This window comes from Lepidothrix coronata, unplaced genomic scaffold (genome assembly GCF_001604755.1).
Source record: "Lepidothrix coronata isolate B3197 unplaced genomic scaffold, Lepidothrix_coronata-1.0 Scaffold18, whole genome shotgun sequence".
Lineage (NCBI taxonomy): Eukaryota > Metazoa > Chordata > Aves > Passeriformes > Pipridae > Lepidothrix > Lepidothrix coronata.
In genome coordinates, this window is record NW_016690198.1 from 3,376,832 (window position 1) to 3,396,311 (window position 19,480).

Consider the following 19,480-nt stretch of genomic DNA (forward strand, 5'->3'; position numbering starts at 1 on the left):
AGATATTGGGGTCTTCCTCTCAAATCTCTTGCTGTTAAACTCTTCTACTAGATGACAGCATGGAGTTGTTTTACAATGCTGTGTGTTGCAGTTTCACATTTGAGCACTGTCCCTGAAGACAAAGATGAAGCAAAGAAAACACTCCACGTGGTTCATGGTATCCCCTGTGATTTCACTCCTGATTCAGCAGTGAGGATGCAGTGCACATTTTAACCACATAAAAGACTCATTCTACTGAATTTACACTAGACAAAATGCCTGTAAAATAGAATCCTCCATAGCTATGGTTGAGTGCCTATCACATCAAGGGCCCTTGAGAAAGCTATTTGCCCTTTTGTATACATTGGTTCTTTTCTCTTTTGTTTCTGATCTGAAGAGACCCGAAATGCTCCTTGAGTGTTAATGTTAACATACAGTTATACAAAACAGGTTAAGCAAAGCTAGAAGCCTTTTATGATCTCTCTTCAACTCTTTGTAACTTTTAGTTATTACCAGTGAAAAGGACTAGTTACAAAATATCTGAAAATAACTGCTTGTCAAGCTGGTAGCTAGTAATACTACAAAGTGGAAATTCAATGGGAAGAAAACACACTCAAACATTCAAAATTACAAGGACTAAAACAGGGGCAAGAAGGAATCAATTTCACTGCCTTCAGTCCAAATAAAAATCTACTGCCTTTTTTGCGAACAACAATAATCAGATTTTGACCCTATTAAAAAAATATATAAATAAGAGTGCCTACAGGTTGTTCAAGAAGGACTTTACCATTGGCTTTATACCAAACACAATGCCAGAAGGAGATGCAAAAATTCCTAGCAAGAAGGCACTAACTTGAAGCAATATCCATTGTTCTATTGCAGTGAGTTCCCTTTCTGCAGCACTCATGACTAATTTTCAGGTCTGGGTCTAAAGCTTCCAAATGCTTCTGACATGGAGTCTCTCTACAGCAGAAACGCTCTGCTCTCACAGCTATGAACAAGCTCTGTGTCATGTAACTATTTCTTCAGCAGCAGATTCTGTGGGGTGCTGCGATTGAAGTTGATAGGAGGAAAAGGGAAAACACATGAGACAGCAGAGGCATGAAAACATTCCTCAAAACAGCAAGTGTAATCCAGATAGACATGCTCCCAATATACAAAATAAATGGCTCTTACTAAAACGTCCCATCTACATTTACATTTTGAGTGCTACTATGTATCAGCAGCTACTATGGAGATTCCAATATCCTCTAGTAAAAATTGCAAGACTCTTGACTAGTGCATTTTTTAGGACTGTCAGCAGAATCAAGGATTCTGTAGTCACACTAGCAGTTTCCCCACAGCAACTGAATTGGATCACTGACATCAAAGTAGCTTCATCTGCTCTCCACCATGGCTTGTGTGGACTTTTGGGTTTTTTTGTTTTTTTGATGCTATAAGGATCAAGAAAAGGGGAGTAAATTTATAGGCTAGCACCAAAGGCGCAAGCTGATTGTGCTTTAAATTGCTCATATTGACAACTGCCCTTGCGAGATTTTAGATGTCAGTGCACTGGGAAATCCTGTGTGCCCCCCTCCCGTCTTCCACCATCTCTCCTTCCTACCCAGACTAGCAATGCCTGCTACAAACCCGGTTTCTAGGTGTGAAAGCTGAAAGAGCAGCAAGGCTAAGGGATTGGGTGGAGGTTTAGCAAAGCACACACACACTGCTGTAAGGTAAGGTACTCTGTTCAGAGACACTAGTTGATTTCTGCAGGTATGAGGTTCAAAGTACCAACCTTCTAAAAAATGTTCTTTTAAGGAACAATTACATAACCACAGATAAAGAAAATCAAGTCATCTTGGGGCAAGTGGCAGTGCAGAAGCACAAAGTCACTTTTAGATTTTTTCTGCAAGGAACTGAGGGCTCTCCTGTTCACTCTTTCAGGCCTGCAGCTCGCATTTGAAGGAGAAAGGCTTGCTCTGCTGGAAGACTATTTCTTCAGCTGAGTATGAGTAATCAGGAACAGTAAAGGAAAAGTAGTCAGAATAAAGCAAGTCTTTAGAAACCATTAATAGAGATTGTTGCTGATTTTTACCCCCGTGGACACAAAAGCCTAGAAGTGCATGTATATGTGCACAGACCCACAGTTACTCAACAGTATCAGTGGTCTAAAGCCTCTTTAAACATTTGCAGAAAACTGTTCAGTCTTGTGCAACTGGAGCAACAGAAGAGTACAGTGTTGCCTAGTACAAAAATCACCTTAAACTACCTGATCACAGAGAAGGGAGCTACAGTTTTCTTGGAGAGAAAGCTGAACCTCACAGAGCCCAAAATCATCCTGCAGATAAGCAGTTGTACCAAGTTATAACAGCATATGGCTAAAGAGGTCAGTCACCTTTTGCAGCGAGGTAGCTTGTAAAAAACCAGTCCCCATAAAGGAATTAAAAATCTTGTTTCATGAGCTTCTTTATTAAAATAAAGATTTTCCTAAATTCTTGTGATACGTTTCATCCTTCCAACTAATCAACAATCCTCCTTTTCCTTAGGGTGAAATTATATGCTGCAACTCCCATAACTGCCATTTAGTGAACAGAATAGGATGAAGCTATGTCTGTTTCTCACTAAGCCTGGTTCTGTACCTCTATCTGATAGCACCTGGCATATTACAGAAAACAATATTCTTGCTCATGCAAGAGTTAAAAAAAATGTGGTGGGTTGACCCTGGCTGGATGCCCGGTACCCACTAAAGCCACTCTATCCCTCCCCTCCACAACTGCACAGGGGAGAAAAAATATAATGAAAGGCTCATGACTTGAAATATGGACAGGGAGAGATCACTCATCAATTACCATCACAGGGAAAACAGACTCACCCTGGGGGAGTCGAATTTATTACCAATCAAAGTAAAAGCAGGATAATGAGAAGTAAAACAAAGCTTAAAAACACCTTCCACTTACCCCTCCTTCTTTCCCAGACTCTATCTCCTCCCCTCTAGTGGTGAAGGGAATGGGGATTATGACAGATTGATGAACCAACTTTATGATTTTATGATAATTCTTCATAATATTAATGTTTCAGACATTAGAGCGATAATTGGCCTAAGGCGATGTGTACTGGAAATGCATATACCTAGTATGTGATGATACACAGCAGCTACCAAGCACCTCCTCCCACCTGGAAGGTTGCATGCCTTCCTACTACAGTCAGCAGGGAAAGTCCCATTCTGCTTGACAGGAGTGCTTTTGAAGTTAGAAAACCATTTTAGCTGGCATAGAGAAGCTTAGAGCTCCTCCTGCAGCCGGCGGTGAAGATTCCCCTAGTTCTGCTGGCAGAGAGCAGTGCATAGCTTTAACTTCCATCGGGAGTAAAATTAGTTGATCGGCCCTAATGAAGCCGAGGGAATCATGGCATCATACACAAATGCCCTGCATGACAGACTGCCAACATAAACTAGAAGTTCAGGTTTTATTTATAGACTGTTAGAGTGCATCAGCTGAGACAGCCCATAGACTTACTCTGCCACAATTCCAACATATGCCCCCATTTTATATTTCACTCCTGTTGTGGTTTAACCCCAGCAGGGGGCTCAGTCCCCCACAGTCAGTCACTCACTCACTCAATCAATCACTCACTCTCCCCCAGCGAAATGGGGAGAAGAACTGGAAGGGCAAAAGTGGCAGAACTTCTGGGCTGAGATAAGGACAGATGAGACGAGGTGAGAAGGGGGGGAAATAAAAAAAACAACAAACTCAAAGAAAAACAAGTGATGAAAAAGCAATTTCTCATCAACAGATAACTGTTGCCTGTCCAGTTCCTGAAAAATGGCAACCCCAGAAAACTCCCCCCAGGTCTTTGTTGTTGAGTATGATGATGTATGACATGAGACATGCCTTTGGTCAGAGTCATAAGTCCCAGCTGTGTCCCCTCCCCAGCTTACATGCTGCAGGGAAGACAGCAGAGTAAGATGGAGCAAGCCTCAATGCTGCCTAAGAACTACTAAACAGGAGCTAAAACATTTGTGTGTTATGAACACTGTTTTGGTCACAAATCCAAAACAGCATCATGGTTTGCTATGAAGAAAATTAACTCCAGCCAGCCAGATGCGCTACACCTCCCTAAATATAAATAAAGGAAGAGATACTGCTCAGCTATTTCTTTTTCTTGAATTCATTGCCCCTGGGAAGCCTTGGCATCTAGAAGAAGCAGTGCTAATTTTCTTTGTTAAGATGCTCACTTTCTTTTTTATCTGAATTTGACAGCCAGGCTGATATTTAAATGTCCCTCTACAGACATCTTTATTAAACAAAAATATTGGACAAACCAGTTAAAATGATGAAGTGGAGGGTACACTTTGTCATATGTTCTCGGGTAGAGACCTACCTTTGCTTCTTGCAATGGAAGTTTTCAAATACAAATGCTTCTAACACTGCCTCGTCATAGCCTTTTTAAAAACAAAACAAACTTTCTTGGCTGTCCTTCACAGCATTTTCTACAGTATTCTTTTCCTGTTTCCCCTTCTCATAACTTTAAGAAGCCACCATGTAGCCTTGTGTTTGTTATCCTATTTTTGTTTGTGCTCAAAGAGCTCCAAGAAAGTAACAGGAGTTTTATCAGTAAGCAGGCCTTGAGAATGAAACTTTTTGCTACACCTCTTCTGGATTTCTTTCTGGTTATCACAGCTGACAAGACACCAGAAGCATCCAAGTGCTTGTTTTCAGAGGTTTCAGGTAGACTGTCAGTTTAAGGGAATTTTGACAGAGTTGACATTTGGGTAAAGTATGACTTTCTTTTTCTACCTTTTTTTTTCCCCCTGACACCACTTAATAGGAACAATTTCAACTGATGCACTTCAAATCAAAGTTTTTTTACAGTTTGAGAAGTAGGTTGGCAGAAGACAGGCCACAGTCAAATAAAAGATCTGGGGCTTCTCCCCTGTCCCAGTGTCTTTACTCTTTTGGGGTGTGAATACTGTGCAGACAGGCAAAAAGCCATCTGTTGCACAAATTACAATCTTGCCATAGTGGCAAGTTCAAATGAAAACTGGAACAGATTTTCAGAGGCTGTACTGAAAAAGCTGTCTTTAACTTACCTGGAAGCCAATAATATTTAACCACAAGCATACACGGCCACAAAGATTAGGCTGAAAATTAACTAGAACCGTTGGCATGGTTTTCTAAACAGTGCTGAGCAAAGCTTGATGTGGTCTGTAAGAGCAATCTAAATATGTCCTGTACCAGTATGCAGAAACAATTTAATAATTCTTCCAGTTCAGGCTCTATAATAGAGTAGTTCCTAATTTAGATCCACACAGTACAGCATTATTCTATCCTTTTCCTATTGTCATCAGCAACAAAACATTAACAGGCCCCATCATATATACTAAACAAAAGGAAGTACTGGAGCTGGACATCATTTGTTGCAACATGTGGATGTAGTGTCAACAACTAACTTGTAGGTTACTAAAAAGGAAATGCATCTTTCTTTTCATATCTTAAGTGCAAACAACTTTTTATGCATTTTAAATGTTAATCCTTGTTCCCACTGCCCAAAACAATAATGATTCTGTATCTTTGGCTTACAGTACGGTGTCTTTCAAAGAACTAATAGTGTTGCTGCTACATTAAGTTATCTGTGTTGGGTAGAACAGCTCTAGAATAAATTTTAAAATGTACTTTTTACCTTGAGAGTTCTGCCCTTCACTCATTTCCACCAAATCAACACAGTTCATTACATTTATTTGTAGTGCACCTCCCTGGAATAAAATACAAAAGTTGAAAAATTACAAGTCATCACCTTTCTCTGGCATTTTCTAAGAACTGCAACATCCATTTTAGAAAAGGAACACTTCTGCGTAACTGCACAGTGACTATGTGATGTGTGTTTAATTCCATTGCAAAATCAAGGCTAGTGAATGTCTAATACTAATGCTCACTGTCCTCGTCAGGCAAATTTTGTCCTATTGAGTATTTCTCGGAAAAAGCACCTGTGTTCTGAAAACACCAGTGAAAAGAGATCACCAGGCATGGCAAAACAGCAAAACCCTGATCTAGTCCCTCATGCCACTAGTGCAGGTCCATGAGGGAAATAAATCGAGGAGATCTAGAATAACCAGCAACAGGTGTGCTCCGTGGGGCTTTTTGCTCCTTCTCCCATGCCTGGGCAGAGCTTTCCAACCAGGGAAACCTTTTCAACTCTAGAGGTAAGTGATTAATTAAAATCTTTGGTGAAAATTACAGCAAGCCACATCTGTGATCAAATGTGTCCTCCTGGTTCATATTTACCACTCCTCAGGGCAACCTTACCCTTACCGCAGAAGGAATAAGTCACACTTCAAGCTCCTGTGGCCCATACCTGCTCAGAGGTGTTTGAGCTCTGCACATCTTCATAAGGAGGAGGTGGTTCCAAATGGAAGAACACTTCAGCACCATTGATTCGCATTGCATAAGCATGGGGCAATGAAAGCCCAAGTGTCCTGCAACAAACAGCACAGAGCAAATCTGTCAGTATGGCTTTCCAGCTGCATAAAAATGTCATCTGCTATCAAACTCCATTGGCTTTCCTGTACCAGCTCAGATTTTGGGATCTCAGCCACAGCTAATGGACTCGCCAAGAGCTGCGAGACATTTTCTCAGAGGATGGCAGGAAGTTGCTCCTTAGGAGGTGCCTCTCTAGTGTGTTCCCCAGAGCTTCAAACATCTTTGGCCTGTACTGCACCTAGGAACACATTTCGGTTTTACTCTAGAGATTCAGTTTTGTTTCAAAATATTCAAATACAGGTTGTCCACTCAAAATGTGACAGCCTAGCTCTGAGTTGTGTGAACTACTGAATTCTTAATTATAACAGAAATCCAAGATACTTCTTGTCATAGGTTTGGAAAGAGATGTTGGAATTTCCTCCCCAGTGTTGCCCCCCTCCTACCCCGCTCCCCATCTGTTTGTTCCGGGATGGGGGGAGTCCAGAGGGGGAGATGGAGCGGAGCGGCAGGAGCGGAGCGGCGCGCTGGGCAGCGCGGGAGCCAGGAGGGGCGGGGGGGAGGTTCCCTCTAAAGAGCGGGCCAGGGCCACGCCTTGGAAACCCTTTGTCGGGAGGATTTGGTTTTTTCCACCGATGGACAGAGGGGGAGCTGCCTTCGGTTTTTTTCGGCTGCCTCCTCTTTTTTTTTTTCTGAGAGAAAGGTTTTGGGGTTTTTTTCCCTGACAGATACGGAGTGGAGAGCAACTGAGAGAGAGACCGACCCATCTCGGAGCGAGGTAGTCTGCCCTTCGGGGCGTGAGACTGAGTCATCAGAGCTGCCTGACCTGTGACTGTGCCTGTGAGAAGGGGGACCCATTGTTGGTCGCTCACGTGTCTGGGAGCAGCTGCTGAGCTGCTGAGGACAATTTGCCCTCGGCCCTCTGGTTGCCGCGGGTTTCTCCCCCCACCTGGAGAATTGGGACTTTCTTTTGTTTCTTTTGAAAGTTTTGGTTGCACCATTTGTTGTTTATTCGGGTTTGTTAATAAAATAAATGGGTTTTTTTTTGTTTCCTTTTCCACACTTTGTGCTTGAAGCCTCCTAATTTCAAAGTTATAACCTTGTTAAAACTTAGACATTTCTGATCTAGTGTTTTATGTTCAGCTGCACATAAAAAGCCAAATTCAAACTAAAGGCTGTTTTTTTGGTAACGCTTGATTAAGAATATGACAGTTAATCAATTCACAACAGGCTTGTATGAGGCAAATGTACCTCATAGCTAACCTTACTCTTCAGTTTTCAAAGAGCTCTCTGAAAGCTTAAACGCAGCAGAAATCCCAAAGACCTTTTGCTGCATGATCTTTCTCTTAGGAGGCATCTCTGAGAGGAAGAAAGCAGAACAGTGCCTGGAGAAAGATTTTTTTTTTTTTTTGGCAAATGCCAATTTTGATAACACATATTTACATTACCCCATTAACACTGAAAAAGTGTGGTGGTTGATAGCAGAGTCGCCAAGAAGACCTTTCCCACACAATCTTCAGAGAAGTCTGTAGCCCAAAACATCTCAATTCTTCTCTGCTTATTTTTCACATTTTGACATGCTGATACAGTACTGAGCAGTAACCTCAAGCAACACACGGAAATCAATGTTTTGCTCTCTGGACCCAGATCAGGCTTACTGCCATCAGAAGTGGATGAAACTTTCTACAAAGCAATGCAAGACACAAAAGCAAGTCCTTTGTCCCAGAATTTAGGGATTCTCTGGACACTGGCTGAAGGGAACAAAGATGACTGTGAAAATTATTTTCTTGCAAGCTGAGAGGAATGATGAAAACGCCCTCGGAAGACTGCTTGCACAGAAAGGAAAAGAATAAAACTTCCAAAATGAGAACCTGAGAGTCCTTTCATGAAAGACTCCTGTCAGGGCAATGGAGGTAACACATGGAGAAATCTGAGTAAAAGAAAGTAGCTATTTTGATTGCTGGTCACTGATTTTTAATCTTAAAAATGGGGAAAATACAACATGTTAAACAATTTTTAATTTCAGTCTATTTCTTCTGCTCTGTAAAGCTTCAGAATAATTTTGAAGTACAATGAAAACTGATGCTCCCTTGGCATTAGTTCACTTTTTTCCAGTATGTTCATGCTGAACTTAAATTCAATGTAAGCCACAAAATTATATACATTTTGCATCTTAGTTTTGTTTTTAACCATGCCTGATCTGACCTACTCAGCTCAGTCCCACCTTGAAAATTAATGTTCTGTCCAACAATTATATTATGTTAAAACTTACTACAGAACATGCAAATAGGGAAACATTCCCTTGAGTCCCTTATTTATAAATATCATTTCTAGGATGTACCCAAATGATACTTTAAATTGGACTGAGGTAGATTTCTAGGCTCCAGGCGACTATCTGGTTAGCCCACATGGGTCACCTTTTCCCTTAAATTCACGTCTTATAACATTTTCATAGAATCACAGAATATCCTGAGTTGGAAGGGACCCATAAGGATCATAAAAATCCAACTCCTAGTCAACTTTGTTGTTCATCTGGAAACTCAGATGTAACTGTTTCTGTTGTGCCAACACTGAAAAATAAAGCAATTGCTATTTTTTTATTTGTGAAATAACTAGATCAGAGGTAGGAGTTGACTAGACATTTGTAATGCGAATTTTTTTTTTCTACCATTAAATAAGTGTAAAAGTTCTCCCACAATCAAGTGAGCAAACCAATTAGCTTTGATAGCAGAGCCTTTGCCTTTGCAATTTAAAGAGTGGAAGAGAATGGCCATCCATTCCAAACACATCCAAGGACAGAAATTAGGCCTGTCTGTTGCTTTAAACTCTGCACTGCTGTGTAACTACCCTGAACACCCTGAAACAAGTAGCCTGACTTCAGAAAGATGTCACCACCACTTAAATGTTCTTATCAACAAGTTTTAACACAGTCATAGGCAAAGTAGCTACTCAAATTAGACCACACAAGCCTCAAGTATTGTTCATCGGCACCTATTGTGCTAAAAAAAAAAATTAAAAAAAAAAAAAATTGTTGCTGGGAAGGAGATAACCATGTAGAATGGTAGAATGATACGCCAGATGAAGAATGACAGCTACATTTTAAAGCAGGGGAACTCTGAAAAGCATGTTTCAACAAATATTTATTCTTCCAATGAAATCACATAACATTCTGTTCTCATAAGCAGCTTGAAACAAGACTTATATAGGAGGTTTTTAGTAATGTTTGCTCTTTGGTGTTTCAGAGGATTCATTCTTTCTAAAACCTACTGCTGTGCCATGATACCATTTTCTAGGAAATCCTAGGATCAGTGTTACCTCTGCCAGGACCACATAGTCTTGAAAGTCATGCACACTATTCCTGATGAAACAGTGAAATAAATTAAACAGTCCTGCACACTGCAAAAAGTTGGGACTTTAAGCAAGAGTACAGCGACAGTCTGCTTGAGCATCATATTTTATATATCATATTGTATGTTCAGAACAGAATAAGGCAGCCCCACCTGAGTCATAAATTAATAAAAAAAGCCAAGCTGCAAATTACTTTGAAGAGAACATAACCACCTGCAGAATAGTGATTAGTTGGCCTGGCAGTGCAATCAAAACACACCCTTCAGTCAGCCCTAACTACCAGCAGGAGAAGGGGAATCACTCTGGTAGAAAGGTCCCTGAGACGACACAATTCAGGGTCTCTCACACAACTCTTGCCAAGTGATTGTGTCTGGCTTCCCCTCACTGCCCCGACCTGCTCTTGACAGTATCATGTAAGTTTTCAGCTGTGTCAAACTGTAGGATTTCTCTTGCCCAGAAACAGTTCCTACAGAATCTGAAGTAAAAACCACAACATTTTACCCCTTAGCCACTGTATTTATGCTGTCTCCAAAATCAACAAGTTTTTTTCTTCTTTTTTATTTCCCCTAAAGTCACAAACTTTTTCAGTCAATAACAGAGAAAAAAGTCTTAAATAAAAGAGTAGGCAGTGTGTTCAAAGACAATAAAAAACAGGAAGAGAGTGTACCATTTTACCTGTGACTTGTTTGGGGAGGACTAGAATTACAAGCTGCAAAATAGGAGGGAGGCGGCACCAGTGGGACAAAACCATCACGATCCAAACTGTCATCTTGGTCTTCAATCTGAAGTTCACCCTAGTCAAACAAAACTTCTGTTAAAACCCGTCCGAGCTACAGAAACTGCTGAATTGGGTAACCTAGTAACACTGTTAGCACCGCTGTTTACAGCCTGGTGCTCACTTACTAGGCAGGATCTTCTTGATTCAAATATCTGCCAGAAATGCAGGCCAGCTGCTGTCAAGCAAACTGTAGTGGTGAGAGCATTCAGGGCACAAAGACCTAAGAGAACTTTCTGAAGAACATGAAGATGTGTGAAATTAAAGAAATTAAATCAAGGTATTTGTAGATGTTAATAATAATAATAATAATAATAATAATAATAATAATAATAATAATAATAAACTAAATAAAAAAAGAAAACAAACACAGAAGACATAGGGTTGACTATAGCAATTACTTCTAAGAAACATGTGATGAAGTCTTTAGCACAATCTCCAAGACTGGAGTAATGTGCAAAAAGTTGCTTCGTCCTATTGATTGTCCTGACAGAGATTCAGAAGGATTTAATACAGTTCAAATGTGATTTATAGTCCATTGATTCATCAAAGAATTATAACCTTTCTCTTAACTTCTGGGGGAAATCCAGATTCAAGACAATCACCATTAAAGAAATGTTAAAGCTCTTTTTATATCTGAAGATTATGCTGATCAGGAGTTTTAATTCAGCAGTTTGTAAGCCAAGAAAGGTTGAGAAGTTAAAAAGACTGGTTAGGGCATCAAATCATTAGCTAAAATTTACATTCATATTTGCCCATACAGTCTTGTCTGGATTCCACTGTAGTTTTGGCTGAACAAAACACTTGGTTGCATAAAACTGCTTATTGGATCAGCAGTGCACTGATCAAAACCCAGAGATAACAAAAAAGCCAACAGAACCATGAAGAGCTTCTGACCGGTGTGGAAGACTAGAAAAATAACAGAATTTTTCACAGTAAACGCAGCAGCTACTTCAGCACTGCACTATTGCACAAGCACGGACATTATAAAAGCAGTCATATGAACCAGTGTGTGCAAGGTACCTTGAGAAGAAGGTGAGCAGAACTGCATGGCTTCACATAGTATGCCTTCAGTACAGTCTCTACTTCTGTGCATTTAGTGAGATTAATTTCTTCACAGCAGAAACAAGTCTTGTTTTCCTTATCCATCTTAAAGAAACAAAACTCCAGTTTTTAATTTTAACTGCTTTATGCAACAGTTTTACCTGCATAATATAGAATCTATATTTTAAACTAAAGCTGTTACCACAACGAAGACTGGAAACACAAGACTATAGAATTGAACAGTTTGGTATGCCAATGATTCATGCATTACAAGTACTTCTTATCTGAAAAACAGCATTATGGATAAGCTTAAGACATTTAAATACAACTTAATTGTAATCAAAGCTGCACTGATCACTAAGCTATTTTATTTCCTATTCTCCTTCAAATGCATAGTAGCCTAGAAATTATTTCTTTGACTGATGTGTAAACCACTCTATGAAGTTGTCTCAGTTTGAAGAGACTGGAATGTTTGCTAAAGAGGATGAGTTATGAGACAAACCAAACTTCTCTCTCTCAGCAATTGTAAATTCAAAATTAAGGAGTTTTAATCGAGGAAGTGTGGAAAAATAGAAGAAATAACAACCCTTTATTAAAAAATATATGTGTGTTGGCAAGAACAGTAACAGAACACAAAAAAACCTAGACAATAGTCCTGTACCCAGAAGTTCCCTTCAGACAAAAGGAAAAGTCTGAACACTTCTCTGTCCTTAGCGCAGTTCCAATCACGGCCGGCAGGGGGCGCTGTTGGGTCACTGGAGGTGCAGAGCCTGCAGTGCTCGGTGTTGGCCAGCAGGGGGCGCTGTTGGGTCACTGGAGGTGCAGAGCCTGCAGTGCTCGGTGTTGGCCTGCAGGGGGCGCTGTCGGGCTCTGGCGGTACCACACGGGAGGGGTCTGGGGGGTGTTCTCGGGTCGCGGGAGGAGCCGAAAAGAGAATGGGGACCCTTCCCCCAGAGGGAGAAAGGGGAAAGGAAAGCAGTTCACCCTCACAAAACTCACTGTTGTCCTCAGATGACGGTGTCCCAAGGCTCCTCCTTTCTTCTCCCAGAGAGCACAAAAACTCTCTGATGAGAACGCAGCAGGTCCGGGCTGGAGACAAAGACAGCCTGCCCGCAAGTTGAGGCCAGCAGTCAGGGCTGACCAGGGCAGGAAGCCAGAAGGACCGGCCTCCAGGCCTTCTCTCCAAAAGCACGCACTCAAGACCCCTGTCTCCATCCCAGAGCGAGAGCTCAGCAAAAACTAACTTCTCCCTTCCGAAGAGTGCCAGCAACCCCCCAAAACCCTCCTTCCCCCAGCCTCCGATGGGCCATTCGTTAGGAATGCAGCTCAGCCGGCTAGACCTTTTGTAATGCTAATCGCCTCCCTTTCCATTCAAACTCCGTCTTTCCTACAGTGGGGGCAGGGGGAAGAAAAATTCCCCCCTCCTGGATTTCTAACCTATAACAGAAATGTACACATTTTCTTTGATTCATGAGTGCATCTTGCATTTCTAAGGATGGAATGAAACACACAACTATAACTGCAACCTGGTCAAATCATTAATAGTCAAATCCATACACTAGTTGTTGTTTGTAACTTTCAAATTAATATTGTCATCTTAGTTTTAAAAATAGAAACTTGATGTTTTCATACCTAGAGATAATTGGGTTTTTAGCTGTCAAACTTGATAGTCATGTCAACACTCTTCCACCTATAGAAGCCATTCTACAGAGTAATTAATGACTGCAAGAATGCCTTTTGGCTGTACTCTATGCTTCCAGCCACAGATGGCTCAGAAATTCCTGAAACATTAAATCATCTCATCTGGTATAACATTATCAATTCTCAGTGCTGCTTTAGTACAGTGATAGTGGGTGAATCTAGATTACTAACTGCTTCTGGTCTTGGACTCTCACTGAAATACACTGGCATGTCAAGAAATCAACAGTAGCCTTCTTGAAGCAATAAGGGAATGGAAATAGATATTTGAAGATCTTTCGATTAATTCTTAAAGCTCTTCAAGCTTTTACACATGATCATCTTCATTACCAAGTGATCCCACATTGTATCCTTCAATTTCAATTATTTCACAGTTTTTCATTCATAAATAGTTATTCTTGTACTTCTTATGACAGCAATTTCAGAAAAATCTTTTGCGTTCTGCCCTGTCTTGCAGATTGCTTCTTCATCACATAGAAGTGTTCTGAAAAGCTAGTATGATTTGGTTTATATTATTTTTTCCTCACAGTTCCTGCTGTAAGGTATTCACACAAATGGTCCTCACTAGGTGAGGCAAAACAGGAAAAATAATCCCACCCACAGATTATAATGACTAAGATTTTTGTAGGTAGCTCACCACTACCCACTCAGGCTGTTTTCTATGCTTTATATTTGTCACATTACTAAAAAAATCCTTTATGCTTGAATCTTCTTAAACTACTTGCAGCTCTACATTAGCACATTTTGTGATTTCAGCACAACAAGCTAATGTACCATAATGAGAAGAAATAGGTGTAAATCAGTATGTGTGCTCACCAAATTGCATCTGGGTACTCTGGACAAAAACTCAACGTCTTGACATCCTAATATAAATCCAGCCAAGCTCAGCAGAACACAGGTGATAGACAGCAGAATAAGCAGTTTATTCTGGAACAGCAAAACAAAGTTAACTGCAGTGGGAACAGGAACCCAACTCAAGGAACCCATGACAGTGCAAATCCCACTCACAAACTGAAGCTGGGAAAAACACTGCTTCTTTTTTGAAACTTCCCATGACTTCAGTGCCCCAAGGTGTCTATTCCCAACACCTTTGTCTTTTCTCTCTCTCCTTATTCTGCACTAGTTATGCAGAAGTAAAATTCACGCTACTATTGAAAATGTCAGCAGTAACAGCATAGGCAACTACAGTTTTTTCTGGAGTGCAAAGTATGATTTGCAAGCCCTCTGATTTCCACTGTGTAGTCATACTCTTCCACCATGTTAAGGTCTCAACACATTCAGACCAGTAAAGAAACCTGAAGAGGAGGAAACACATTAAGGCAATATTCACTCTGCACTGAATTTCCAGAATTATTTTGCAGCAAAAATAAATGAAAAATATTTGCCCCAGTATAGTGAGGATGGAGACACTTGAAAGATTTTAGTAATATGATTTTATTTCCTCCTGGATACTAAAACCAGAACATTCATAATTCAGATAATACCTTCAGATTTATAGACCATCTGAAAAATGAGCAATGGCAAGCATAATAGAGTAGCGGATAAAATGATAGAGTAGCGGATAAAATGATGTCTCGCTTTCACCTATGCCCTTACAATCTGCACTTACATGACTTGGGATATGGATTTTGAACACATATAAGAACTTTTCATGTCCCAGTTCATACAGCAAGATTTTTCTGTACTTTGGGAGAAAGTACTATGGGTAAGACTACTACTTTAGAGACAAATAAAAATTAGGTTCCTCCTTTAAGCATTCAACCTTACAAAGCAAGTTTCAGATCCTTATTTTCCTAAAGAATCCTTGTTAATAACAACCTGATCATTCAGATTTCTTTGTAACAAAATGGTCCAAATTCAAAAAGCAGGACATGACAAAAAAAAAGAGGAAGAGAAGGAAATCATGAGGGACATGGGTTCAGTTCTTCTCCAGGCAGCTTTAGAGCAGATCCAGCAACAAGCACTTCCTAAACATGCACGAAGAACACAATGGCTTTCCCAGTTAATTTAAGTGATATAACATGGCTAGCTACCTGCAATCTGAAAAAAAAAAAAAAAAATCAGAGTTGATGCACAAATATGTTCCCATTTTCTGAGGTTCGGGGAAATATAATCACCCATGAGTGGATCAGAGTCAAAGAGCATTACTGTGAAAGCTCATTCCTTAAATTATAATATCTCATTACTAGTAGGCTTTACAGAAGTTTGACATTATCCCATAAGGTAGGTTTTAACCTCAAAACCCCCAATAATTGAAGTAGCTATTAGTACTCCTCTGAAGAGGACTGGGACTATTTTGTGTTTGACATACTAAGAACAAAATAAATACTAAGAGGAAGAGTATTTTCCCCTAGTTTTCTACTTATCATGAAAACACAGATAAGAGGATTTTAGTTCTAGTAAGCATTCTGAGTGACATTTGTTTCTCCGTACAAACACAGAATCTAATGATTTTTTAAAAATTAACTCCTTGCATACCACTCAAATGAATTGATACCATTTCTTATGCTTTTATCTAGATTATCTCAGTTATCCTTTTGATAAAAACTACTTTGAGAAAATCGTTTGACACAGGCATTTCATATAAAGAAGTACATTCACACAGGGCATTGACAACTAGGAATTAGCCATTTTTTAAAGTGAAATAGAATCTGTTTCAACATAAAACATCTTTATAGTAAAAATCTCATGACATGTTATTAAGAAAAAGAAGAGGTATATTTGTCTTCTTTCAAATGATGAGGAAATGGAGCAAAGAAGTTATGTGGCCAAAGTAAAGAAAGATTCAGAAAAAAAAAAAAGCAAATTCACATTTAAGGTTTCTCCTTTGGTACAGAAGCTGCAATAGAAACAATTCCATGTACAGCTATATAAAAAGTTACAATCAAGACTCCTAATTCAAAATTTTGAATAAAAATTATGGAGATTTTTCTAAAGAAACCTGGTAAAAATCAAAGAACAACAAGGAAGAGAAGGAACATTATTACAGATATGCAAAACAAGGATGACAATTTCTGCATTTATGTTCTAGTAAATCCTACCACACATAAGTGTAATCTTGATCTGTTTTTTATTACATGTATAGTCTATTTTTGATGCATAATCCAATATGCAGATAATCCTGACAAAGAAGCAGAAGATAAGAAAATTCCTCAACATACAATCTAAAACACTACCATGATCTGAACCATAACCATAATAATTCACTACTACGTATCTGACATTGGACAAGACAATACATGGTACTTGAATATCAAGAGAAAAAATCCTTTTTCTTTCTGCTCCATTGCTGCTCAGCATTTTCACTGAATCACCGAGATTGGAAGGGACCTCTTGAGACTGTCTAGTGCAATCTCCTGCTCAAGCAGGTTCATGGTGTCCCTGCTCGTGACAGGGGCCTTGGAACTCAATGGTCTACAGCAGGCTGCCAAAGACAACGTCCGGTGGGTTTTGACTGTCTCAACAGACAGATACTTCACAACCTCTCTGGGTAACCTACACCAGTTTTTGACCACCATAATAGTAAAAAAGTAATCTTTCTTGTTTCAATGGAATTCCCTGTTTTTTTTCAGTTCTGCCCATAGCCTCTTGTCCTGTCAGTGAGCACCGGTGAGAAAGGTCTAGTTCTCTATTCTTCTTTCCCTCACATCAGCTATTTACACAGATGCAGAAGATCCCCCCAGAAGCCATCTCTTCTCCAGGTTGAACAGCCCCTGCTCTCACACCTCTCCAGGTATGGGAAGATCATATCCCTTCACCTGCTGGCAAATCTCTGCCTAATCCAGCCCAGGACACAGTTAGCTTTCTTTGCCACAGGAGCACTTTGCTGTCTCATGGACAGCTTGTTGTCTACCAGCATCCCCAGGTTTTTCTCTGCAGAGCTGCTTTCCAGCAAGGTGTTCCCCAGGGTGTACTGGTGTCACTTCCCTGCACAGGCAGGACTTTGCATTCCCCCTTGTTGAACTTCAGGAGATTTCTCTCAGCCCATTTCTCCAGCCTGTCCAGGTCCTTCCAAATGGCAACTTTTAGCATATCAGCCATTCCTCATAGTTTTGCATCACCTGTGAACTTGCTGAGAGTGCACTCTGTCCCACTGTAGAGACCACTCACTTAAGTAGTACTGGCTCCAGTTTCCACCCCTTGGGCTCAACTCTGCTGACTGTCCTCTGGCTGGCTTGGCTTTGTGCCACTGATCACAACTCTGGGCCCAGTCACTTTGTTTTCAATCCACCTCACTGTTCAATCTAACATGTATTCTGTTAGGTTATTTTATCAGTTATATTCTCCTGCAGGTGGAAGTTTAAACTTCTTCTCCATCACTACTCACCTATAAATAAAAACAGGTATTCCACTTTATCCCAGTGACAGAAGATCCCACCCAGAGGAGAGAAGTACTTCTCAACTTAGAAAAAACAGACAAAGGCAAATATTGTATTTTAGAAGTCACAACAGAGGTAACTGGTCTTAATTGCAGATAAAAATGGAAACTACTCAAATTGAGGCTTTAGTTTGGCTCACAGCCTTCATCTTCTGAGCATTAGATACACAAGGACTGTGAACAGCTGCAGAAAGTTGTGAGGAACATTTATATGAAGTAAAATATATGAAAGCAAAGTGTATTCTAATGTTAGACACAGTATTCGCTATTGTCTTGAATGGATTATCTCTTCCAGCTAAAAATGTCATCATGCACTTTGAGGATTCCAAGGAAGCATAAATTTGCATAATAAAGCCCTGACACTATTTTTCATTCTGCATGGGGAGACTGCTTGTTGTCCTGCTGCTGCTGCCATTGAAGGGAATACCTAATGCCAGAGAGGAATTGCTTTCACTTTAATATGTGCACACAGGACTGATGCCTAACCAGACACTGCAATGAAAGAAAAACTTTCATTCCACAATCACCAACTCTTATATCCATTTACAGCCTACATATATACTTTATAAACATCCTGTAGGAAAAGGCAATTTAATTTATTAATTGTACATATGCACAGCAATGATAGCAATAATTAAAAATTTTGAGACTTTACTAAAGTTTTGTCAGTTGTGAGAGCATGGAGACTCATAACACAACTGTCACCAAAAAAAACCAAACCACACAAGTAAGAGTCAAATTAATTCATTTAAAAAAATCACAGATTTCAAATAAAGCACTAAAACACCCTATATATACATATGAGAGAAAAGCTTTTGCAGCATAAAATGGCTAAAAGCCTCTAATGGCTTTTCGTAGTCTCACACTTAAAAGCATTATTTCTTTTTATTTTCTTGAACTGACTGTAAAACCTTTGTATAATTACCACTTAGTGACCTAATGCTGGAGTTCTGAACATGAGCAAAGATGTTAACATTGAGCTATTTTACTTCAAAAATCAAGAAAAAAAGGTACTACTACAGTAACTCTCACCATAGTACAATGACTGCTTATCATAAAGCACATGAATAGGGAGAGATTGTTTTTCAGGGGTAGGGGCATGATACGCAGCTTCTGTTTACAGTGCCTTATACTGTTACTAGCAGGGCTAAAATTTAAAAACATCATCAGAACTAAGCATCTTGGTCTAAACATTAAATTTTGTTAAATTTATGCAAATCAGTCAAAGTGCAGATATCATAGCAGTAGTCAGCCCTAAAAAAAAAAAATCTTTATTTTAAAGCTGCTGGGATGTATTTTGTTTCTGATAAAAGTTTCCATTACATACAAGGTTTACTACAAATAAATTCTTCAGAAATTTTCAAGGTTATAAATAAATGCTTGAATTTCATAAACTTTTCTGTTTTTAAAGGAAGAGTTGTAAATTTTTGTCATAAACCAAAAATACTAACACTTTTGAACTATAAAAAAATCTTTCTAATAAAAATTTCAAATCCTTGTTACAATACCGTAAAACATGAGAATAATCCAGATTGAACGACACATGCTGAACACAAGACTTTGACTTTTCTGTCAAACCCCACAAAGCTTTACATGAAAACTGATGGCATGTATGAACACAAAAGCTGTCATGCTAGCTAACAACAGAAGCATAAGGCAATCCATCTAAGAGAAGGTCACTCTAAACAAACCTACGTCCTGGGGACCTCACTGCCACTGTCCAAGCTTGCTCGGCCCCGGCAGATGAACCTCAGGATTAAAGGGTGGGCTCAGTTCAGCGCACGCTGTGTCTCACCTAAAAAA

The 19,480-nt window shown here is 39.7% G+C and overlaps 1 protein-coding gene across 4 annotated transcripts in view; it reads right to left on the reverse strand.

Annotated features, from left to right (window-relative positions):
* The window catches only part of FAM189A2 (family with sequence similarity 189 member A2), a 29,545-nt gene that overhangs the window by 3,166 nt on the left and 6,899 nt on the right, over nt 1-19,480 (reverse strand). For 3 of the 4 annotated variants that reach the window (XM_017807353.1, XM_017807351.1, XM_017807350.1), the window contains exons 3-8: nt 14,116-14,226; nt 11,581-11,706; nt 10,686-10,793; nt 10,458-10,576; nt 6,313-6,433; nt 5,641-5,713 (exon numbers count right to left, since the gene is read on the reverse strand). In XM_017807353.1, the coding sequence (XP_017662842.1) occupies nt 5,641-5,713; nt 6,313-6,433; nt 10,458-10,576; nt 10,686-10,793; nt 11,581-11,706; nt 14,116-14,226 (658 nt within the window). Of the gene's footprint in view, nt 1-1,712; nt 1,964-5,640; nt 5,714-6,312; nt 6,434-10,457; nt 10,577-10,685; nt 10,794-11,580; nt 11,707-14,115; nt 14,227-19,480 lie in introns of those variants that run through there. The other variant, XM_017807352.1, reaches the window with a different exon arrangement.